This window comes from Salvelinus sp. IW2-2015, unplaced genomic scaffold (genome assembly GCF_002910315.2).
Source record: "Salvelinus sp. IW2-2015 unplaced genomic scaffold, ASM291031v2 Un_scaffold16283, whole genome shotgun sequence".
In the NCBI taxonomy this organism is placed as follows: domain Eukaryota; kingdom Metazoa; phylum Chordata; class Actinopteri; order Salmoniformes; family Salmonidae; genus Salvelinus; species Salvelinus sp. IW2-2015.
The window spans coordinates 281,824-307,235 of NW_019957521.1; the positions used below are offsets into that span (position 1 = coordinate 281,824).

The 25,412-nt window shown below is 42.1% G+C and overlaps 2 protein-coding genes across 6 annotated transcripts in view; both read left to right on the forward strand.

The window, feature by feature from the left end:
• The window catches only part of LOC112080355 (cyclin-T1), a 12,436-nt gene extending 7,796 nt beyond the window's left edge, over positions 1-4,640 (forward strand). For all 3 annotated transcript variants that reach the window (XM_070442517.1, XM_070442516.1, XM_070442518.1), the window contains 3 exons: positions 5-163; positions 258-328; positions 417-4,640. In XM_070442517.1, coding sequence (XP_070298618.1) covers positions 5-163; positions 258-328; positions 417-1,715 — 1,529 coding nt within the window. In that variant the 3' untranslated portion in view covers positions 1,716-4,640. The remainder of the gene's footprint in view (positions 1-4; positions 164-257; positions 329-416) is intronic.
• A 2,758-nt stretch (positions 4,641-7,398) lies between these two features.
• On the forward strand, positions 7,399-23,547 carry LOC112080358 (KAT8 regulatory NSL complex subunit 2-like). 3 transcript variants are annotated; one of them, XM_070442520.1, is made up of 6 exons: positions 7,399-7,659; positions 13,241-13,968; positions 15,474-15,569; positions 17,460-17,708; positions 19,155-19,349; positions 21,874-23,547. In XM_070442520.1, exons 3-6 carry the CDS (start codon positions 15,549-15,551, stop codon positions 21,928-21,930), a joined length of 522 nt encoding a protein of 173 aa, XP_070298621.1. In that variant the 5' UTR covers positions 7,399-7,659; positions 13,241-13,968; positions 15,474-15,548; the 3' UTR covers positions 21,931-23,547. The 3 variants fall into 3 exon arrangements, with proteins under 3 accessions (XP_070298621.1, XP_024001856.2, XP_070298620.1); XM_024146088.2 differs by lacking the exon at positions 7,399-7,659 and adding an exon at positions 12,801-12,872 and having other exon boundaries at positions 15,474-15,650; positions 17,519-17,708; XM_070442519.1 differs by lacking the exon at positions 7,399-7,659 and adding an exon at positions 12,801-12,872 and having other exon boundaries at positions 13,241-13,562.
• The last annotated feature ends 1,865 nt before the right edge of the window (positions 23,548-25,412 follow it).

Here is a 25,412-nt window from a genome sequence, read left to right on the forward strand (position 1 = left end):
CTACACCTGACCACATTCTGCCTGCAGTACAGCCCACCCATAGTGGCCTGCGTCTGCATCCACCTGGCTTGCAAGTGGTCCAACTGGGAGATCCCTGTCTCCACAGATGGCAAGCACTGGTGGGAGTATGTGGACAATACTGTCACCCTTGAGCTGCTGGATGGTATGTTTGAATTTCATTTTGTGTGTCTGCAGATGTTGGTTATATTGTAAGGAAGTGAATTGCAGAGCCCCTTGTAATACTTTGTTACCCACAGAGCTCACTCACGACTTCCTACAGATCTTGGAGAAGACACCAAGCCGATTAAAACGCATTCGCAACTGGAAAGTAAGTTGTAGTTTGTAACATACTTGCACTGATTTTAAATTCTCATAGCTCCATTTCATTCAGGGTATTTCCTTTCCTCTTGCTCCAGGCGGCAGGTCAGACAGTGAAGGGAGGGAAGTCTAAGGTGCCAGAGGACGGGGACCAGACAGATTGTATGATGAGCATGATCTCCATGTCGTCCTCTGAGACCACGCTGGCCAGCCTCTCCAACCCTTCCTCTTCATCTTCTTCCTCATCCATGGCTCCCATACTACTGGAGCTCAAGTCGACCCTGGGCAGTGGCTCCGACCAGCCCAACCACGTCGAGCTGCACGCCCCAGCCAAGGTGTCACTGAGTGAGTACCGGGCCAAGCACGCTGATGTCCTGGCTGCTCAGAAGAGGAAGCTGGAGAACATGGAGGCCAGCGTGAAGAGGGAGTATGCCTCGGCAGCCCAAGCTCTGATAGGCCAACATCAGAGGAAGGAGAAGTACCACCGTGATCAGCAGCAGTCCAGCTCCCACCATTCCAGCTCAGCCTCCTCTGACCTCAGCAGCCCCTCGCCCATCATCCTCAAGATCCCCCTGGAAAAGGAGAGGGGCGAGCGCAGCTCCCTGAAGATGCGCCTCCCTCTGGGGACTGGGGGGGGAGGGGGGCACAGTGGAGGAGGGAACAGAGGAGCCGGAGGAGAACAGGACATCAAAGTGAGAATCCGGGTGCCTGAGAAAGTACGCAGTGCAGGCTCGGGAGAGGAGGGGGGCAAGAGTAGGGAGGGCAAGCATCGAGAACGCTCCCACCACCATCACCACCACCACCACCATCATTCATCGTCGTCTTTGAGCGGTGCTTCCGTCTCTTCGTCCTCGTCACATAAACACTCAGCCAGTGCTGCTGGAGCTGTAGGAGGAAGTGGTAGCAAAAAGACCCCCAGTGACTCATCTAGAATGAGCTCCTCTTCCTCTGCATCTCGAAAGAGGACACACTCCACGGAGTCCCAGGGATCCCACCCCTCCAAAGTCTCTAAGTCCTCCAGGAACTCAGCCCACCAGCTACCTGCTCTGTTAGCCGCCTCCAGTGCACACTCCCTGGGGGCGCAAACTGCTGAGATCCTCCCATCCCTGGGTCTCCCCTCCCTCCACCAGGGAAACTTCTCTCACTCCAAGGGGGACAAGACTGACACTAACGGACACAATGCAGGCGGGGGAAGCCAGTCAAATGAGTACCAGGACACATTTGAGATGCTGAACTCTTTACTGAGTGCTCAGGGGGTCCAACCTGCTCAGCCTCCCATGTTTGACTACCGGTCTCAGTACGGGGAGTACAGATACAGCGGAGGGTCCAGGGGGGGGTCTCGACCACCACCCCTGCCTGCTGAACCGCCACCTCCGCTACCCCCTTTACCAAAATGATCCCTGATGAAGGGGTGAATTACTGACAGTAACTGTAGATGCCTCCACATCCTTCCTTAAGACATTTGCACTGTGACTTTGGGTCCCTTTATGTATTTGAATGAATCATGTTGTGGTTTTCAACTTGACAGCAAAGAAATGTACTTCCAATACATACTTTTCAGTGATGCGTGTACAGAAGTTTCTCCCTTGTTACATCATCATATCCAATACATCTGTGGGGCAATAACAGGTGTGAAAGAAAACAAAATGAGTTTATTTATAAAAAAATGTAAATACTATTTTTGATGTTATTCATTTTTGTATTGTGATATGAACTCAAATCCAATTTGATGGAATGACTGGACCTGATATTTTAAACATGGCTGTTTAAGTCATTTTGAATGCACAGTAGAAGAAACAAACTTGTCTGCTTCACTTCTTAAATTGTGTAAGTCTCGCTAACAATTAGTATTTTTCAGAATGTTTTTAATATACTATTTATTATTACTGTTGAATGCAATTAGAACATTTTGCCAACTGCCTCCCCCGCGCTTTCTGCTGTGTCCTGTTGAACTGAAGGATAGTTGAGTGCTTACACAAGTCTATTTGAGAATGCATGTCTTCAAAGCCATCATTTTAAATGTTTTTGTTGAAAAAATAGTCACTGAATCAGATTTTTGCCCCCCCTCCATTTTGTCTATTGTAGTACATTTTTTCCCCTCTGCATTATTTGCAACACTTAATTAATATATAATGTAAAATGACTTTAGTGGACAAAATATTTTTACATTTAGTTAAAAGTTGCAAAAAATACTTGAAATTTAAAGGAACATTTCAGTTTTTCTATTTCATATTCATCTCCAGCACCACCCCAACATCAACATGTGAAAATGGTGCATTTTCTTGTAGTTAAAAATAGAGGAATATAAGTATTTCCAATGAATATGCAATGCCAACTCATATTTGGTTTAAATCCAATGATGCATATTAGGAAAACTTATCTTCCTCTTTTAATTTTTAACATTTTTACTACAATACAGAAATGTGGCATTTTTACATGTTGATTTTCGGTAGATGCTGGACATGACAAATATGAAGTTTACTTTACATTTTATTTTATTTCCCTTAAGGCTTGTATTTTAGTTTCTAGATTTGAATGTGTTGCAGTCATTGTTTTAAATGGTTGTAAAATGTTAGTCATACTCAAATAATTACACTAACGTACAGAGTTTATACTACAGTACTTATCTACATATTCCTACACATTTTGATAATGGACTGATTTTTGTCTTAGTGCTTTGAACAGAATTCATAGTGTTGCTTCCACTACTGTTTTAACGATAACTGATGTCTTCACTCGTACATTTTGAATGCAACTGAAATTGTATTTTTGTGAGATTTTGGTAAGGTGCATAATCTTGTCTATATTATTTAGATAATTTGTTTTTCTGGTTTCATGCCACACCATATGGTTGCTTGTGGCGATCACACATGCTCAACTGAGGGACTTTAGAGGTTTTAACATAAGAACATCTCCGGTACCACTGTGTCACAGTCAACATTTAATTTCAGTGAGAAGGACCTGTTCAATTAAGAGAATCTTTCCCTTCATGTTCCAGACTTGCTGTTTGTCATGCTTATTGGTCAAACTGGTATAGTCTTTCTCCTTAAATCATGTTTAAAATTGTATGATAGTGGAAATGGGCTTGAACTTAGCTCTGACATGTTTCAGACCGTTTAACAGAACTCTCTTTGTCCAATGGATGGGTTAGCTGACAACGTCACAAAAACGATGCACATGCTTCAATGGGGCAGAAGTCTGTGTGTTGTGATTCTGGATGGCCAGATGGCTAGAACCAATACAAGAGGCTGCCATGTGGGGAATTGTAGGTGACTCATTTCAGTTAGTTTTCTTGTTCTTGTTACCATGTCTTGTTTTTTAGGTGTTTTGACTGGTGTCACATCTATGCTAATATGTCTAAACTTCACAAGCTAGCTAACCAACAACTGTAACAATGTATTTGAGAGACAAGTGCTCATTGTGCAAATGTATTTATGTTTTCAATAAACATTGGAGACTAAATATAGTTTACATGTCAACAATCTAAGCCAACCCTGTCTGTTTTGCCCCATAGTTGTGCACACATTGCTTTTGTTGCTAAACAACCAACCAATCTATAAGCTGCCAATGGACAATTAATCAGCTGGAAATCATGTAAAACAGCTGTGGCATACTGATTTGATGTGGTATTTTGCTATTGATTGGTTTTGTATATAATGGAAAGAGTTGACATTATGGGAGCTGTTTCCTAGTACTTTAACTGATGCATTGAGGGAACAGGTGTACAGTTCTACTGTTTCTACAGTCTGCTCAGTTTCTACAGTACTTGAGCCCAACCATTGATTCTTGTCACTCAGGTAAGCCTTTATGATATATGAAGAGAAACACATGGATATGCTTTAAAATGCACTGAATCTTTATCCCAGCAAGATTGTAATCAAACAGATTTTTTTATTGTTAAAACTGAGGAAATTGTATTTTGTATTACCAGGAGCATTATGCAGCATTATGCTTCCATTCTGTGTTTTGTATTATACGATAAGACACACATTGGTACTATATTAAGTTAAGGATCGACTGGGACTGATACATGGATAACTGTATGCAGTCTGTCTTGTGTGAATGTTTGTTGAACATGAATGACTACAAAATAAAGCTGATATGAAAATAGAAGGAAGACATGCAACTAAATGCAAAGTCACAGTGCTACTCATCTACTTCATAAACTTTTCCAAAAGTTGTATCAGTCTGTACCTATTGTCACATCTTGTTAATGTTGTCGTGGTACCACAAACTCAGGTCTGGAATAGGAATGTTTGGGCTATCTTTTGTTTAAAATGTATCTAAAAGTCTGCATTGTTTTGTTGTGAACACGGTTATTTTTTTAAAAATGTGTTTGATATAATCCCATGTCAATAAATGTTTGAAGAAAACCCCCTTTCTAAATGTTCTTGTGTATCTTATCACGCAACTAACTTGTTTTTACTGAAATTACACTGAGGGGGGTGCAACTCAATATTAGGAATACGTTCCTAATGTTTAGTATATTTAGGCAATATCGTCCGAGGGGGTGTGGTGGGTTGTTCTTAGGCTAGATGCATTGAATATCTCCGCTTGCTCAGATGTGGGTTCTCTAACTTGACAGAGAGGTCTTTCAACCAATCGTGTATGTCACACCCACAAGTCTACACCAATCAAAGCTCAAATGGGGCTGGTATCTTCTCAACTCAGAGGGTGTGCGGGGAAAAAAGGTGCAGTGTGCTTTTGATAACTGGTTAGGTAACGACAAGGTAAACTCCTCGTATCAACCAAAATTATTTTTAAAAGTAATTTTCTTGTCCATTAACTTATTTTGGTTACATCAGAGGGCAACTGTACATTGACAGCGAATAAATAACTATTTTGCTACATAGAGGCTAACGAACGCTAAACAAACATAGCTACTAAAGCTAGCTGGCTAGCAAGCTAACAAAAAATCTACAGTTCGCAGAATTTGCGCTAAAAAAAGAGGCGGGCCTGTTCCATGTTGCACGTGATTGGGTTTATGCAGGATCGTCATAAAGGTATCGAACAGTCATTCTGATTCCCATGTAAAATAGCACTTTGAGGTACAAACATAGCAGCCATAAAAAAAAATGTTACGGATAATTTTTTCCTCATTGCTAACTACCTTAATTTAGGGATAGGCCTAAGGTTAGCAGTGTAGTTAAGGTTAGGTTTAAAATCACGTTTGAATAGAATTTGTAGAAATATGAAGGGTTTATGACTTTGTGGCTTTGGAAACTAGTCATGACCCTGAGTGGGCGGGGAGTTTATATTCTTGTGCTTGCCTTGACTGTCAGCTCTTTGAAACGCCTATGTCAAGAAACTTGGATGCAGTAAAATCAATTTCAAGAAAATCTGGTGATGCACAAAGCAACTCAAAGCACATTTTAAATTGCAGTTTATTATACATCTCCCATTTGGCATCTCGTGATGTGGTTCACAGAAGTAATTACATGACAACTCCCGCAGTATAGCTATATTAACCACGCCCCTCTGCAAACATGCCTTCTCTGATGTTGGTTACATGGCGGTACTTATTTAAATTGGGTAAGGGAATATTATGTTACCGTTGGTGTATTAAAATGAGTGTTAGGGTGAGTCACCCTATCCTCTAAATATACCCTCCTCCTGAATCCAAGAATTTGACATGGGGAGGGGACCAGTAACTTTATGATTTTAGCTTTATCAATGTACAGGGTTCGCACAAAGTGCTTGAGGTGCTTAAAGTACTTGGATTTGGCACTCTGAAATTCAAGTAATAGAATACCTTAAATCATATAATTTCTCAAGTTGAATTAAAATGAAAGAATAGAAAATGATAAAATATGTTAATCTGAAAAATATTAGAAAAGTATTGGTTTTATGAATACATTTCCAGACTACAGAGTTTTATTTTCTAAAGTGTTTTGCGAGCTGGCTGCCAGGCAAGCACGCTCATTCTACCCACACTGCCACATACACCGCTCATTCTACCCACACTGCCACATACACCGAACCCAAACCGGCTGTGCACGTGCGCCATCGTGCATACATTTATTTTGTCCCCTCATACCCTGACTACACGCTCTAGTCGCGTGCAATGCAAAATAAATGTAGAAATCTATGTTATTCAATTATTGCACCCACACTGCTTGTGCGCGTCAATGAGCGTCTGCGTTGCCAAGGACAAAAATAGAAGTCCTTTCTATTTCTGATGCAGATCGCGCTGCAAGTCCTGCCTCTCCCATCTCCTCATTGGTTTATAGAAACAGGTACCCACGTGCCATCTCCTCATTGGTTATACCCACGTGGGTGATTGAAAGATGAACTGTGTTGGTAATACTGTAACGACCCTGGGTTTATAAACACGGAAATCGACTCTGCTGCACGAGCATGCTTTTGCGGCACAGTCGATAGCGCGCCGGACCTCGGGCTAGAAGGTCGAGGGTTTGAGACCCGCTTCCTGCTGTTTCATTACAATACTATTAGTTTAGATGCCAATCACCATATAAATTCAAAGATGAAAAGGCCTGGAAGGAGGAGAGATGACTAGAAACGACTAGAAAAGATTTGGTTGACTGTTTAATGTGTGGATTAATTGTCGGAGTAGAGGACCTTGTGCATTTCAGGTAAAATAACAACTCAATGTTTATATCCCAGGACAAATTAGCTAGCAACAGCAAGCTAGCTAAATAGGACAAATGAGTTAGCAAGTGCAAGCTAACTAGCTAGATTGCCATAAATGTGTAATGCTTTTTGACCTGTCCCCAAATTAATGTCATTGGTTCAGAGTTTGTTTTGATATTTTAACCTGCATGTTGTGATCGTGTTTGGTGTAGGGGGACAAAATACATTTATGCACTATGGCGCACGAACGCAGCCGGTGTGGGTTCAGTGTTAGCCTGGCAGGTACAGAACTGACTGATTAGGAGCCTCCAAACATCATATTGTTAGCTAGCATGCAGGGCAAATGTAGATTAAATTCTGCCTAGCAGGATATTGATGTTTATGAATGGCTTTGCCAGACCCATCCAGCGACGTAGTGGAGGGTAAATAGCGTTTAAGCAATTTTTTTAATAATCCTGTGTAGCTCAGTTAGTACAGCATGGCGCTTGCAATGCCAGGGTTGTGGGTTCGATTTTCACGGGGGACCAGTACTAAAATGTATGCCCTCACCACTGTAAATCACTCTGGATAAGAGCGTCTTCTAAATGACTAAAATGTACATTTGTGAAATGGCCTTTACTCGCCTTTTTTATTTTAATTATCGTTTACCCACATATTATTGCCTTCCAAGTGTTGATCAACGCTCAGAAGGCTTCTTGATCTGATTTCTAATCCCGCCGAGAGGAAGCATTGAAGCAAGCAGGGAGAGAGGTTAGTAGTACAGTGGTTCCCAAACTTGGGGTCTGGGACACATGTGGGGTCCCCTAGAATCTTTAATCATATCGCACAATAACTTGTTTCTTTTCAACATTTTAGAGTCAACTAAGGGCCTTTTACATTGTCAGAATTCACTTTCATGCCATGTGTTGGGCAGCATGTGGGACCTAACATTTAGTGAAATATAAAGACAATTTAAATAGACAATTTAATATTATTATCATGTACACTGAACAAAAATATAAATGCAACAATTTCAAAAAATGTACATAGTTACAGTTCATGTAAGGAAACATCATCAGTACTGACTTCACTCATGTACGTAGTAAATAAGTAGTGAAACACGTATTATTGAGTAGAATTTGTAAGGTAGTGAAGAGAAAAAAATAACTTACTATTTATTCATGAGGTTGTGGCGATATACTGCCATCTGGTGGCGACTAGAAACACTTGCATAATATTACAAATTAATGGTCCTCGAAAATAAATATTAGTGCTTTAGTAGCTACAATAGCTACAGTTTGTTTTATCCTGAACATACCTGTGTTGGGCAAACTAGATAGTTATTATACCTGTCTTGCTAGTTAGCAATTAACATTTTTATTGTCAATAAATTTGCAATGAAAGGCCATGTCTCTTGCTAAAGTTACTTTCCTGAATAACTTAACTATCAGCCGCATGTACAAAGGTCAGATCTGAAATCATGTCCATGTGGCATGTTGTCTAGACAGCTGCCCTGTGCTTTTCTTGACCTAATTTATTTACCTCTGGTCATGCTGTCCTTCAGCCCAACTGTCACTGTTTATGCTGATCCACCTATTTTAGTATTTATCTTTTGATTGCTGAAGTTGAGTAAGGCTTGAATTACAGATTAAGTTAATGTCAGACATAGGTCAGGTTTGCCTAAACATCAGACTGTTACCCCATGGTTCTTCTGTCTGAACGAAGGCACCCTAAAAAAGACGCAAGAGTCTACAAGCCAGAATGGCGAATACAGTTATACAGTGGGGCAAAAAAGTATTTAGTCAGCCACCAATTGTGCAAGTTCTCCCACTTAAAAAGATGAGAGAGGCCTGTAATTTTCATCATAGGTACACTTCAACTATGACAGACAAAATGAGAAGAAAAATCCAGAAAATCACATTGTAGGAGTTTTAATGAATTTATTTGCAAATTATGGTGGAAAATAAGTATTTGGTCAATAAAAGTTTCTCAATACTTTGTTATATACCCTTTGTTGGCAATGACAGAGGTCAAACGTTTTCTGTAAGTCTTCACAAGGTTTTCACACACTGTTGCTGGTATTTTGGCCCATTCCTCCATGCAGATCTCCTCTAGAGCAGTGATGTTTTGGGGCTGTTGTTGGGCAACACGGACTTTCAACTCCCTCCAAAGATTTTCTATGGGGTTGAGATCTGGAGACTGGCTAGGCACTTCAGGACTTGAAATGCTTCTTACGAAGCCACTCCTTCGTTGCCTGGGCGGTGTGTTTGGGATCATTGTCATGCTGAAAGACCCAGCCACGTTTCATCTTCAATGCCCTTGCTGATGGAAGGAGGTTTTCACTCAAAATCTCACGATACATGTGCCTCATTCATTCTGTCCTTTACACGGATCAGTCGTCCTGGTCCCTTTGCAGAAAAACAGCCCAAAGCATGATGTTTCCACCCAATGCTTCACAGTAGGTATGGTGTTTCTTTGGATGCAACTCAGCATTCTTTGTTCCTCAAACACGACAAGTTGAGTTTTTAACCAAAAAGTTATATTTGGTTTCATCTGACCATATGATCACTCCCCTCAACTTCTTCTGGATCATCCAAATGCTCTCTAGCAAACTTCAGACGGGCCTGGACATGTACTGGCTTAAGCAGGGGGACACGTCTGGCACTGCAGGATTTGAGTCCCTGGCGGCGTAGTGTGTTACTGATGGTAGGCTTTATTACTTTGGTCCAGCTTCTCTGCAGGTCATTCACTTCGGTCCCCCGTGTGGTTCTGGGATTTTTGCTCACTGTTCTGGTGATCATTTTGACCCCACGGGGTGAGATCTTGCGTGGAGCCCCGAGATCGAGGGAGATTATCAGTGGTCTTGTATGTCTTCCATTTCCTAATAATTGCTCCCACAGTTGATTTCTTCAAACCAAGCTGCTTACCTATTGCAGATTCAGTCTTCCCAGCCTGGTGCAGGTCTACAATTTTGTTTCTGGTGTCCTTTGTGAGCTCTTTGGTCTTGCCATGGTGGAGTTTGGAGTGTGACTGTTTGAGGTTGTGGACAGGTGTCTTTTATACTGATAACAAGTTCAAACATTGCCATTATACAGGTAACGAGTGGAGGACAGAGGAGCCTCTTAAAGAAGAAGTTACAGGTCTGTGAGAGCCAGAAATCGTTGCTTGTTTGTAGGTGACCAAATACTTATTTTCCACCATAATTTGCAAATAAATTCATTAAAAATCCTACAATGTGATTTTCTGGATTTTTTTTCTCGTTTTGTCTGTCATAGTTGAAGTGTACCTATGATGAAAATTACAGGCCTCTCTCATCTTTTTAAGTGGGAGAACTTGCACAATTGGTGGCTGACTAAATACTTTTTTGCCCCACTGTATGTACTCTTACTTTACCGGTTGTCCGTGCTGTTTAGCCTTTTGGCAGTAGGAGGTGGAGATGGGGTATCCACAGGAATACTTTTTGCGGCGTCGGTAGGTTCTGTCACTTGTATTTTCCTGAGGCATTACATGTGATGCACAATATGTAAACAATAGCTGAATGTAACCGAACTTAGTCGACCAAAGCACATTTCCTTGCCAGCTGATTGCATGGGACAATGTTCGGTTAGGTTCGGCCATATTGTGTAAGTGTTTGTCGCGTGCGAAAAACTGACATGCAGACCCACATACTGAAGGTCTGGGTGATAATACAAACTAATAGCAAAATTAGATGTTATTAGCGAAATGCTATAGAGAGAAAACAAACAAACAAACTAATAGCAAAGACGGGCAAATCCAGCTCTTCAAGTTCTACGCTTCCCTGTCGATATTTTGCCTTAGATTACCTCCGACATGGGGACAAATTCAGCGGACAATGGGTAAAGTAATTTGATATGTTTGTTCAACATTCTGACTTAATGGGTCTGTTCGGGTATTCTGAGCCTACATGTTAGAGACGAGTAAGCATTTCACTCTTGGATTCTAAGAGGGCTTTCACACATGGTTTGGTGAGGTTTTTCCAAACTCTGGTGTAGGCTTGGGCACAATCCATATTTTCATATCGTCACACCATCATTCTCTCATCCCGGAATTTACGGTATTATAGGGCATAGCACACAAGGGGGCGCTAAAAACGCAAGAAAAGACCATTGGGCCTCTTACCAGAATGGTAACAAAATTTAATACAAACTAATAGCAAAATCAGATGCTATTAGCGAAATGTTATAGAGCAAAAAAAAAAAAAAATAATAATAATAGTAAAGACGGGCAAATCCAGCTCTTCAAGTTATACAAGCATAGCTAGTAGCTACCGAATGTCATTTTCGGTGAATGTGGACATTTGCATGTGAAAGTGAACAAGAGAAATTTGGCAAATGAACAAAGTTGTGATGCATGTTTTACTGAAGGAAGAGCAGCATGTTTACACAGATAAGAACGGAGGAGAAAAAATAAGGTAGCTGTACACAAAGCATCCAGAGCTCTTTGACTTATGGCAGAAAGCCATGATAAGATGCACTATATCGGTGAGTCTCTGTTGTGCAGGTGCACATTAGGTGATGAAGTTATTACCCTTGTATGCAATTCACTACTTAATGTTTGCCATCAGCTACATTACATGGCTAAAAGTATGTGGACATCTGCTTGTCAAGCATTTCATTCCAAAATCATGGGAATTAATATAACAGCCTCCACTCTTCTGGGAAGGATTTCCACTAGATGTTGGAACATTGCTGCAGGGACTTGCTTTCATTCAGCCACAAGAGCATTAGTGAGGTCGGGCACTGACGTTGGGTGATTAGGCCTGGCTCGTAGTCTGTGTTCCAATTAATCCCGAAGGTGTTCGATGGGGTTAAGGTCAGGGCTCTGTGCAGGCCAGTTAAGTTCTTCCACACTGATCTCTTTCACCAACAAAATTCTGCATGGACCTCGCTTTGTGCACGGTGGCATTGTCATTTTGAAACAGGATAGGGCCTTCCTCAAACTGTTGCCACAAAGTTGGAAGCACAGAATCGTCTAGAATGTCATTGTATGCTGTAGCGTTATGATTACCCTTGACTGGAACTAAGGGGCCTAGCCCGAACCATGAAAAACAGCCTCAGACCATTAGTAGCGTTCTCCTGGTATCCGCCAAACCCAGATTTGTCCGCCGGACTCCCAGATGGTGAAGTGTGATTTATCACTCCAGCGAACACGTTTCCACTGCTCCAGAGTCCMATGGCAGCAAGCTTTTACACCACTTCAGCCAACGCTTGGCATTGCGCATGGTGATCTTAGGCTTGTAAGCGGCTGCTCGGTCATGGAAACCCATTTCATGAAGCTCCCGACGAACAGTTCTTGTGCTGACATTGCTTCCAGAGGCAGTTTGGAACTCGGTAGTGAGTGTTGTCAGCCGAGGACAAATGATTTTTACAGGCTTCAGCACTTGACGGTCCTGTTCTGTGAGCTTGTGTGGCCTACCACTTCGCGGCTGGGTTGTTGTTGCTCCGAGATGTTTCCACTTCACATTAACAGCACCTACAGTTAACCGGGGCAGCTCTAGCAGTGCAGAAATCTGACGAAGTGACTTGTTGGAAAGGTGGCATCCTATGACGGTGCCACGTTGAGTCACTGAGCTCTTCAGTACAGGCCATTCTACTGCCAATGTTTGTCTATGGAGGTTGCATGGCGGTGTGCTCGATTTTATAAACCTGTCGCAATGGATGTGGCTGAAATAGCCAAATTCACAGATTTGTATTTATTTTTAATATTTTAATTTATTTTTTTATTTTTTTATATATTATTATTTTTTTTAATTTTTAAAGTGTGTCCACATTTTTGGCCATGTAGTGTATCCGATGGCAAACATTTAGTAGTGAATTGCATACAAGGGTAACTTCATCACCTCGTGTGCTGCACAACAGAGACTCACCGATAGATATAGAACGCTATGGACTCACCAGCTCGTTTTCTCCCGTTGTGCTGTTTACAAACACACATGACTGGCTCAACTGTTCTGGGGAACTACGGTAAGCTTCGTCATGTGACAGGTGCAATGAACGCAATCTGCTTTATCTCTTAACGTGTTGACTGAAGTTATTAACTTAAAGTAGCTACAAATTTTCAMATTTATTTAAAATCTTCAAATAGTCAAACTGTGTGAAAATGCCATAAAAAAGCCTAAGGTCAGGTCCGTGAACAACAYACACAAATCAACTTTACATGTCCCATGTTTACTGTACTGTGGTAGTAGCAAGATGCACTCTAGTGCCCCCTGTATTCTCTGCTTGCCATCACATATTGCCCGAGTCTCAGCTGACTAACCATGTTGACGCTTAACTGTATCGTTGCTGCTTCAGCACCTGGTGCTCACCTAAAGTATGTATTTCCCTTCCAGAACCACTAATGAACAGGATAAGGATCCACGTGTTGCCGTCAAACTGGGGCCGTTTGTCCCAGACTGCCCGTACCCAAGAGCCCAAGGCCTGCTCCTTCACCCAGCGGCCCTGCTCCCAGCCCCGCCTGGAGGGAGTTCTGCATCAAACACGTCCTGGAGGACAGGAATTGCTTTAGGTGGAATGCCATGGCTCTCCAGGCCCAGTTGAGGAAGGCCTCATCTGGTCCCTCTCCTGAGGCCTTCCTATCTCTGCTCAGTGGATACAACTGCACTGAGACCCATGAGCAGGACAGTGGCCGCAGTGAAGCCAGCCTCATCCTAGGTGTGAAATGTTTCTGCACCGTCTTTTTTCTTTCTACACATATGCATTGGCAACATATTTTAACCTCCTATTTTATTTATCAGACCATGCACAACAAAATGTGTTGCACCATATTTAACAGCTCATTTTTTACTCTCCGGTGTCCTGATAGCTGTTATTTTTTATAATAGTTGCTATTCCAGGTAAAGGGAGCATTTACTATTAAGTGCATGGTCCCATTCCTGTACATTCCTCCACTGCATTGAGCCAAGTCACAGTCCAGGGGAGCTGATGAGGATTGTCTGTCCAGCTGTCCTCATCTACAGAGTGAGGGTGAGCAGGGACCACTCGTTCCTGACCAGACCTGTAGTGGAGACCCAGACAGTGAAGCTGACAGTATTGACAATAACCACAAGGACCCTCTTAAGTAAGACTGCAATATTCGGAWACTGTGTTCTCTACCACATTACATACAGTTGAAGTCGGAAGTTTACATACACCTTAGCCAAATACGTTAAACTCAGTTTTTCACAATTCCTGACATTTAATCGTAGTAAAAATTCCCTTAATTAGGTCAGTTAGGATCACCACTTTATTTTAAGAATGTGATGTCAGAATGATAGTAGAGAGAATGATTTATTTCAGCTCTTATTTCTTTCATCACATTCCCAGCGGGTCAGAAGTTTACATAYACTCAATTAKTATTTGGTAGCATTGCCYTTAAATTGTTTAACTTGGGTCAAACGTTTYGGGTAGCCTTCCACAAGCTTCCCACAATAAGTTGGGTGAACTTTGGCCCATTCCTCCTGACAGAGCTGGTGTAACTGAGTCAGGTTCATAGGCCTCCTTGCTCGCACACGTTTTATCAGTTCTGCCCACAAAGTTTTTTTTTTATAGGATTGAGGTCAGGGCTTTGTGATGGCCAGTCCAATACCTTGACCTTGTTGTCCTTAAGCCATTTTGCCACAACTTTGGAAGTATACTTGGGGTCATTGTCCATTTGGAAGACCCATTTGCGACCAAGCTTTAACTTCCTGACTGATGTCTTGAGATGTTGCTTCAATATATCCACATAATTTTCCTGCCTCATGGCCATCTATTTTGTGGAGTGCGCCAGTCCCTCCTGCAGCAAAGCACCCCCACAACATGATGCTGCCACCCCGTGCGTCACGGTTGGGATGTTGTTCTTCGGCTTGCAAGTCTCCCCCTTTTTCCTCCAAATATAACGATGGTCATTATGGCCAAAGAGTTCTATTTTTGTTTCATCCCAGAGGACATTTCTCCAAAATGTATGATCTTTGTCCCCATGTGCAGTTGCAAACTGTAGTCTGGCTTTTTTTATGGCAGTTTTGGAGCAGTGGCTTTTGTCGGTTGGTTAAGGGCTTGTAAGTAAGCACTTCACTGTAAGGTCTACACGTGTATTCAGCACATGTAACATAACGTTTGATTTGATGTCTTGTTTTGAGGTGTTTCGACTGATTTMACTTCTATGCTAATATGGCTAAAATTCGCTAGCTAGCTTATCAACAACTAACAATGTATTTGAGAGACAAGTGCTGATTGTGCAAATGTATATATGTTTTCAATAAACATTTGGAGACTAAATATATTTTGTTAACAATCTAAGCCAACCCTGTCTGTTTTGCCCCAATGTTCCGCATGCATCGGTTTTGTTGCTAAATAACCAACCTGTTTATAGCACCGTAAAACCACTCTGCTTGACCTTACATGTACAATACAGTGCCAGTAGAGGGCACAGTGTGATATTTTGCTGCATACTGTACAGATAGTTTKCAAGATTTCGTGATTAACTTGTTAGCAAATGCATGTGGAACCTCTGTTCAATATGTATTTTGTGTTAAAGTTGAAGCTGAAGTTTTTGTTTGAGGATTTTAACCTTTTTTGCCCTGTTATTGTGTGTTCTCTCTACAGGCCCATACAGTGAGATCCAGCCAGAGGTGTATTTTCAAAGTGGAGGGGACCCGCTGCTCTAACCATTTTATCCCAATGACACGACACTGCTGTCTCGTATCCGTCATAGTATGATCTATGATCCATCATGGGTTGACTTTAAAATGTGCACGAATACAATAACTTACATGGACTTATGTAAGTTATTAATGCTCTTAATAATAACCTACAACATAAGCTTGAATGTTGCCATGTTAACCAGCCAGCCTCGCTACTTCTTGGACATTTGCGCCCTTCAATTTCTTACATGTGCTTGAACTGAAGAAGATGTATGCACTTGCATTTTCACACTCCCTCTTATTGCTAACGCGGCCTTAATCAAGTCTGGCAGCTTTTTGTAGCTGTCCAGATCCAAACCAGGGCAACATTAACCTCTTCCCATGGTCTGTTGGTTTTCCCCCATTCTAGCAAAGGGGATAGTCAATTCAGTTGGAAGGAACAAACACCTCCTTTTCTCCTTAACAAATCATTATATCATTATTCCAAGCAGATGCATACATCCAACAATGTTTTTAAATGTGACCTGCTTACAGTGCATTCAGAAAGTATTCAGACCACTTGACTTTTTCCACATTTTGTTACGTTACAGCTTTATTCTAAAATTGATTAAATTGTTTTTTTCCGCTCAATCGATCGGGTTCAAATCCGGGCTCTGGCTGAGCCACTCAAGGACATTCAGAGACTTGTCCCGAAGCCACTCCTTGCGTTGGCTGTGGCTGTGTGCTTAGGATTGTTGTCCTGTTGGAAAGTGAGCCTTCACCCCAGTCTGAGGTCCTTAGCACTCTGGAGTAGGTTTTCATCAAGGATCTTTCTGTACTTTGCTCTGTTCATCTTTCCCTCGATCCAGACTAGTCTCAGTCCCTGCTGCTGTAAAATATCTTGGTGGTTCCAAATTCCTTCCAATTAAGAATGATTGAGGCCATGTTGTTCTTGGGGACCTTCAATGCTGCAGACATGTTTTGGTACCCTTCCCCAGATCTGTGCCTCGACACAATCCTGTCTCGGAGCTCTACGGACAATTTCTTCGACCTCATGGCTTGGTTTTTGCCCTGACATGCACTGTCAACTGTAGGATGTTATATAGACAGGTGTGTGCCTTTCCAAATCATGTCCAATTAATTGAATTTACCACAGGTGGACTCCAATCAAGTTGTAGAAACATCAAGGATGATCAATGGAAACAGGATGCACCTGAGCTAATTTTCGAGACTCATAGCAAAGGGTCTGAACACTTATGTAAATAAGCAATTTCTGTATTGTATTTATTTTATACATTTGCAAAAATGTCTAAAAACCTGTTTTTACTTTGTCACTATGGGGTATTGTGTGTAGATTGAGACAACAGTAGTTTAATCCACTTTAGAACAAGGCTGTAACGTAACAAAATGTGTGGAAAAGTCAAGGGGTCTGAATACTTTCTGAATGCACTGTATAGTCACCAAGAGTAAGCTGAACATAATGACTGATGTAGCAAGTAATTCAGCTGTTGATTTAGCATGTTTTTCCAAGAATCAATAAACCCTGATTTAATTCAAACTAAAGCCATTGTAAATGAGGTACAGAGTATTGTTGCACAAAACCAATCAAGCTTGTAAATAATTTGCACCTTCCAGCTTTTCATACAAGTACCCTAATACTGTTATTGTAGTGAGCTTGTGTGAAGTAACGCTAGTAATCTAGTAAGCTAGTAAGTCTAATTCATAGTGTAATTATATTAAGTTTATTGGTATGTGGTAATTGTAGTAACCCTGATAATCTCCATGTTATATGGGTTACTAACTGGTAGATGTTTGTTTCTGTTTAACTTCTTAATGCCATATGCATCTATGGAAATGCAATAACATCCTATAGATCTAATAGTCACGGTCTGTTGGTGTGGTCCACAAAGATGCAATCTAATACTTTATTTAATTAAGTGTTTATCCTTGACCATAAGACATCTACAAGGACAGTAACCAGGTACTGTTTAACATGTGTCCGGGGCTAAAGGATGTTCCGTGTGATAGGCCGGTCCACATGGGCCAGTCTGAGGAACCTCGCTGCCCCCTGCATCTCTGCCTGCCGCCCCCCATGTACCAGCCTGAACAGGAGACAGCCCTGGCCACAGAGCAGCTAGATGCAGTACTACCCAGAGACATGTACCTGAGTGCTGCAGCGTTACAGCCCACAGAGAGCCTGCCGCTAGAGTTCAGYGACGTACGTAAAGTCTGACTCCCACCAAGTTTCCTGCTCTTATGATATATCCATAATATAATGATTAACCCATTGCTAATATACCCTTTTTTTTTTTTTTTTTTTTTTTTACTGATTTTCACCCAAAATATACATTTTCACTCTCCCTAATCAAGTCTGGCAGCTTGTTGTAGCTGTTCAGATCCAAACCGGGCCATCATTAACCTCTTCCCATGGGCTGTTGGTTTTCCCCCATATTAGCAAAGGGGATAGTCAATTCAGTTGGAAGGAATAAATGCCTCTCTTCCTCAAATGTTCACCCCCAAACTGTCTAAAATGTTGCATGTTGTTTTGACTCCCATGTTTTAAGTGTTATACTCTCTGGTGGGGAATGCGGATGAGTGCAACTGCACTGAAAATGCAAACCTCTGCTCAAAGCTACTTCCTGCCGTTGCAACACAGCTGTCTAACGTGCTGACCACACTGCGAGCGTTGAATATCATGCATGTGTACATTTTATTTTACAATTTCATCCAAACTGCTCGCCCGCATCAATTAGCATCTGCGTAGCCAGGCACTAATATATTACTTGGTTCTATTTTTTATATTTGTGCGCTGCAAGTCTGGCCTCTCCCATCTCCTCATTGGGTTTTAGGAGCATATACCCACCCGCGTGGGGGATTGAAAGATGAACTGAGGTCCACACTCAAGTCCAGTTGGTGGTGGTAATGCACCTTTAAAGTTGGTTGCCAACTGCCATATAAAGTCCACAGAAGAAGACTGAAGGAGGAGAGGTTACTAGAAACCAACTAGGTTTCCCCTTTAATCTGTCGATTTAATTGTCAGAGTAGGTAACACATGCTTTTTTTGTGACTCAAAAGGGGTCAAAATTCTACAAAGATCCAGAAAATAACAACCCAATGTTTATATTCCAGGACAAATTAGCTAACAACAGCAAGCTAGCTAGCTAAATGTGCATGACCTGTCCTCAAATTAATCTAGTTGGTTCAGAGTTCGTTTTGATATTTCAACCAGGGTGTCCTGATGTGTGGTGTGGATGGACAAAATCAACATGCGCGCAATGACGCATGCCCAGTCTAGTCAGCATGTAAGAATGTGTTAATATATTAATCATGACTGTCTCCAGGATTTGCACATGATTTCTCGCTTGATTTCCTGGGATGCCAGACAAAACCCAATAAAAAAGTTCAGGCTTTTTTTTAAGGCATGAATACAAACTTAAATGATGGGTCTTTGATACAAAAATATCTTCTAAAATACTAAAATAACACTTTGATACACACACCTCCTAGAACAGCATTAACAAGGCTTACAGTTTGGTTATACATGCTCACAAAAATCTGCCTTTTACTTCCCCTGTAGCCTATTTAGCTGTATTAATCTACTTTGTTGAGGAATATAAACTTCTTGCAGCATATGTCCTCCCCCCCATCTGTTAATTTCCTGTAGGACACCCCACTACATCCAGGACCTATGTCCATTCTGACATGTCACACAGCCTTGGCCCTGGAGGACCAGGCTATCAGGGCCATTGCTGAGGCCCCAAAGGACTTCCTGACCGGGGCTGAGTTGGACGCCTCAGGACACGACGACTCGGCTGACATGGAGCTCTGTGAGAGAGAGATGGAGTCTATAGAGGACCAGGTGAGATGTCATGTTTAATTCTTGATAATGATTGTGGACCAGTAGCCTTGTGAACCAGCCAGACCTGTCTATAGCTCACTCTTGTTAAACAGAATGGGGAGCACAATAATCAGGCTGGTCCTACGTGGCTAGTGGACCAGAGCCCTATATAGGTGTTTGTCTACCATTTTATTATGGTACTCTGCACCAACCCCCTTTTGTTGCAGCACTGTCAAAGCTGTTAAATTATACATTGACATTTTAGTCATTTAGCAGACGCTCTTATCCAGAGCGATTTACAGGAGCAATTTGGGTTGGGTTAAATTCGGGAAGACACATTTCAGTTGAATGCATTCAATTGTACAACTCACTAGGTATCCCCCTTTCCCAAGTAGGGTTAAGTGCCTTGCTGAAGGGCACATCAACAGAATTTTCTCAACCTAGTTGGCTCGGTGGCTCGGTGATGGGGAGTGATTGGATGGGGAGTGTCGCTGTACTGCTATTTTCAGGTCTCTCCAGAGATGTTCGATTCAGTTCAAGTCCGGGCTCTGGCTGGGCCACTCAAGGACATTCAGAGACTTGTCCTGAAGCCACTCCTGCGTTGTTCTGGCTGTGTGCTTAGKGTCGTTGTCCAATTGGAAGGTCAGTCCCTGCCTCTGATAAAAATCTCCACAGCAGGATGCTGCCGCCACCTTGTATCACCGTAGGGATGTTGCCAGGTTTCCTCCAGACATGACGCTTGGCATTCAGGGCAAGAGTATCGAGTGTCAAATATTCTGAATACTTATGTAAATAAGATACACTACCTGTCAAAAGTTTTAGATCACCTACTCATTCAAGGGTTTTTCTTTATGTTTACTATTTTCTACATTGTAGAATAATAGAAGACGTCAAAACTATGAAATAACACATAAAATCAAGTGTTAAACAAAATCAAAATACATTTTAGATTTGAGATAATTAAAATAGCCACCCTTTGCCTTGATGACAGCTTTGCACACTCTTGGCATTCTCTCAACCAGCTTCACCTGGAATGCTTTTCCAACAGTCTTGAAGGAGTTCCCACATATGTGGAGCACTTGTTGGCTGTTTTTCCTTCACTCTGCGCTCCGACTCATCCCAAATCATCTCAATTGGTGGATTGTGGAGGCCAAGTCACCTGATGCAGCACTCCATCACTCTCCTTCTTGGACAAATAGCCCTTACACAGTGTGTTGGGTCATTGTCCTGTTGGAAAAACAAATGATAGTCCCACTAAGCCCAAACCAGATGGGATGGCGTATCGCTGCAGAATGCTGTGGTAGCCATGCTGGTTAAGTGTGCCTTGAATTCTAAATAAATCACAGACAGTGTCACCAGCAAAGTACCCCCACACCATAACACCTCCTTCTCCATGCTTTACGGTGGGAAATAAAAGTGCGGCAATCATCCGTTCACCCACACCGCGTCTCACAAAGACACGGCGGTTGGAACCAAAAATCTCCAATTTGGACTCATCAGAACAGAGGACAAATTGAAGCAAATGTCCATTGCTCGTGTTTCTTGGCCCAAGCAAGTCTCTTCTAATTGGTGTACTTTAGTAGTGGTTTCTATGCAGCAACTCGACCATGAAGGCCTGACTCAGTCTCCTCTGAACAGTTGATGTTGATGTCTGTTACTTGAACTCTGAAGCATTTATTTGGGTTGCAATTTCTGAGGCTGGTAAGTCTAATGAACTATCCTCTGCAGCAGAGGTAACTCTGGGTCTTCCATTCCTGTGGCGGTCCAGTTTCATCATAGCGCTTGATGGTTTTTGCGACTGCACTTGAAGAACTTTCAAAGTTCTTCATTTTCCACATTGACTGACCTTCATGTCTTAAAGTAATGATGGACTGTTTCTCTTTGCTTATTTGAGCTGCTGTTGCCATAATATGGACTTGGACTTTTACCAAATAGGGCAGTCTTCTGTAAACCACCCCTACCTTGTCACAACACAACTGATTGGCTCAAACGCATTAAATAAATTCTACAAATTAACTTTTAACAAGGCACACCTGTTAATTGAAACACATTCCAGATGACTACCTCATTAAGCTGGTTGAGAGAATGCTAAGAGTGTGACAGCTTTGCAAAGGCATAGGGTGGCTGTTTGAAGAATCTCAAATATAAAGTATGTTTTGATGGAACACTTTTTTGGGGTTACTACAGGATTCCATATGTTTAGACGTCTTCACTATTATTCTACAATGTAGAAAATAGTCAAAATAAAGAAAAGGCCTTGAATGAGTAGGTGTTCTAAAACTTTTGACCATCTGTTTTTAATTTTGAATACATTTGCACACATTTCTAAACTTTTATTTATTTTTGCTTTGTCATTGTGGTATTGATGAGGAACATTTTAATTTATTTAATCAATTTTTGAAWAAGGCTGTAACAATTTGGAAAAAGGGAAGGGGTCTGAATACTTTGCGAATGCACTGTATGTTGAAGTAAATATTTCAACACCATAGGAACAGACTATGGAAATTGTCTTTGTCTGAACTACATTTCTTCTTGTTCTCTCCAGATTGTCATGGAGGTGAAGGGGAACCTCAACAGAACGGGACCATGTTGCTGCAGATGAGAAGATATTTACCTCAACCTATGTTTTAATGGGTTGAAAAGACTAAATCCCACCCATATAAAAAAAAGACATGTTGAATTCCAGCATCAGTGCCTGACCTCACTAATGCTCTTATTTTTATTTAACTAGGCAAGTCAGTTAACAACAAATTCTTATTTTCAAGACGGCCTACAAACAGTGGCTTAACTGCCTTGTTCGGGGGCAGAACGACAGCTCAGCTCGGGGATTCGATCTKGCAACCTTTTGGTTACTAGTCCAACGCTCTAACCACTAGGCTACCTGCTGCCTCTTGTGGCTGAATGGATCAAGTCCCCACAGCAATGGGGGGGACCAACTCCATATTAATGCCCATGATTTTGGAATGAGATGTTCGACGAGCASGTGTCCACATACTTTTGATCATGTGTACATACCTCAAGTACCTTGTACCTCTGCACATTGATCTGGTACAGATACTCGCTGTATATAGCTCCATTCTTGTATTTGTTTTTTTTTCTCGTTTAGTTACAAAAATAAAATAGTAACTCTGCGTTGTTGGGAAAGGTTCTGTAAGCAAGCATTTCACTGAGTTGTGTACACCAGTTGTATTCGGCGCATGTAACAAATAAAATGATTTCTAAGCTTTACATAAGCATTTCTAAGCTTTACATAGGCAGAAATTATATATTTTTTTATACAATAACATATTTTAGATTGAAGGCAATAGTAGGCTTGGTGCTAAAATGACTTTCCAGATTAGGACTAATAAGAAAGTCAGTCTGTAGAAATGTGTTTTAAGGCCCGTTTTTAAAAGTTCAGATTAGTGGAGCAGCTCTTGTCAGGGAGAGAGTTCCACAGGTGAGGGGCAATGGAGCAGAAGGCTCAGTCCCCCAAAGTACATGTCTTGGGGACTTGAAGCAGTGGTGTGTTGCAGGAGTTGCATGTGTGATGTGGCTCATTGATAGAAATAGGTCGCTAATGTAGATGGGGCGAAATCCATTCAAGGCTTTAAACACTAGGAGGATCATTTTAAAGTCAGTCCTATAGTTGACCGGTAGCCAGTGGAGTTCGGCAAGGATGGGGGTGATGTGGACTATTCTAGAGAAGCCTCTGAAGTGATTTGGCTGGAAGGCCCCCGGACAGTGTTGTCGATTCGGGAGACGATCAATGCGTGGATGAGTTTCTCTGCATCTGGCTGGGAAAGCGATGGTTTGAGCTGGGCGATGGTTTGAGCTGGGCGATGGTTTGAGCTGGGCGATGCTTCTTAGGTGGAAAAAATAGTTTTTTGCAGATATGTTTTATATGGGCATCAAAGGACAGCGAATGATCAAACTTTACTCCCGGGTTCAAGATGACAGAAGGATGGCTTGACCATCAGTTTTAGTGCAGATGTTTTCAGCACTGGTGACCTGCTTGGGTGTCCCAATAAGCATAGCCTCTGTCTTGCTGCTGTTCAGCTGGAGGAAATTCTTTCATCCATGCCCTGATGTCATCTAGGCAGCTGCTAGGGCTGAGATGGTGTCCGGATTTGTGTTAATATATAATTGTGTATCGTCAGCGTAGCAGTGGAGGTTGATGTTTTACACTGAGTATACCAAACATTAGGAACACCTTCCTAATATTGAGTTGCACCCCCACCCCCCCACCCCTTTTGACCTCAGAACAGCCTCAGTTTGTCGGGGCATGGGCTCTACAAGGTGTCGAAAGCATTCCACAGGCATTGTTGACTCCAATGCTTCCAACAGTTGTATCAAATTTGCTGTATGTCCTTTGGGTGGTGGACCATTCTTGATACACATGGGAAACTGTTGAGCGTGAAAAACCCACCAGCGTTGCAGTTCTTGACACAAACTGGTGCGCATGGCATCTACTACCATACCCCGTTCAAAGGCACTTACATCTTTTGTTTTGCACATTCACCCTCAATGGCACACACACAATCCATGTCTCAATGACTAAACATCCTTATTTAACCTGTCTCCTCCCCTTCATTTACACTGATTYGAAGTGGATTTAACAAGTGACATCAATAACGGATCATAGCTTTCACCTGGTCAGTCTGTCATGGAAAGAGCAGGTGTTAATGTTTTGTATACTCAGTGAAGTATCTGAGGATTTGGCTGAGAGGGAGCATGTAGATTAGGAACAGAATAGGCCCCAAAACAGACCCCTGTGGGACACCACGTGTGACTGTAGACTCCTCCGATCTGGACTTTCCAATCGTGATTTACTGCTTCCTATTGGAGAGGTAGGTGGAGAACCAGTTCAGAGCAGTTCCGGAGACTGCGATGTGCTCTCTGAGACACCGCAGGAGATTGTCTTGGGCAACGGTGTCAAAAGTAGAACAGATCTAAGAGGATGAGGAGGAGGCTAAGTGAYCCAGAATCTGCAGCCATCAGTAGGTTGTTGCTAACTTTCACCAGAGCTGTTTTGGTGCTGTGCAAGGGCCAGAAGCGAGACTGGAAAAATGTGTACAGCTGATTGGAAGACCGATGGAATTGAGCTGGTTTGCAGCCACTTTCTCCAACACTTTTGATAGAAAGGGGGAGGTTGGAGATGGAGCTGTAGTTGGATAGGATGTTTTGAAGAGTGATTGCATTGGTACTTCACCGGTCAGCAGGGACTTGTTGATGAGGGTGGTGACAAACTGAAGTAGGCTAGATGAGCAGGTTTTGTGTAGGGATAAGGTCAAGGGAGCAAGTGATTGACTGTAGTGGTGGATGGAACTTCTGTGAAGTTGCTGAGGGGAGGGGCGGTCTGGGTTGGGGGTTCAGGACAGAGTGGGTGCAGGTCGTCTTAGAGGCCATGATATTTGGAAGAATTTGCTTGTTTACATTTAAAGCAAGGCACTCAAGACTGAAAATCAGCAGCAGTATGTGGGTTTAAAATGAATCAGTCTCTGTATAAAACAGCAAGGCTGTGGCTGCTCGCCTTTTCAATGTATTTACAGTGCATTCGGTAAGTATTCAGGCCCCTTGACTTTTTCCACATTTTGTTACATTACAGCCTTATTCTAAAATGGATTAAATAAATGTTTTTCCTCATCAATCTACACACAATACCCCATAATGATGAAGCAAAAACTGTTTGCAAATGTATTAAAAATGAAAAACATCACATTTACATAAGTATTCAGACCATTTTGCTATGAGACTTGAAATTAAGCTCCGGTGCATTCTGTTTCCATTGATTATCCTTTATGTTTGTACAACTTTATTGGAGTCCACCAGTGGTAMATTTTAATTTGGACATGATTTGGAAAGGCACACAACTGTCTATAAGGTCCCACAATTGTCAGAGCAAAAACCAAGTCGTGAGGTCAATGGAATTGTTCATAGAGCTCCGAGACAGGATTGTGTTGAGGCACATATCTGGGGAAGGGTACCAAAACATTTCTGCAACATTAAAGGTCCCCAAGAACACAGTGGCCGCCATCATTCTTAAATGGAAGAAACACACCAAGACTTCCTAGAGCTGGCTGCCCGGCCAAGCTGAGCAATAGG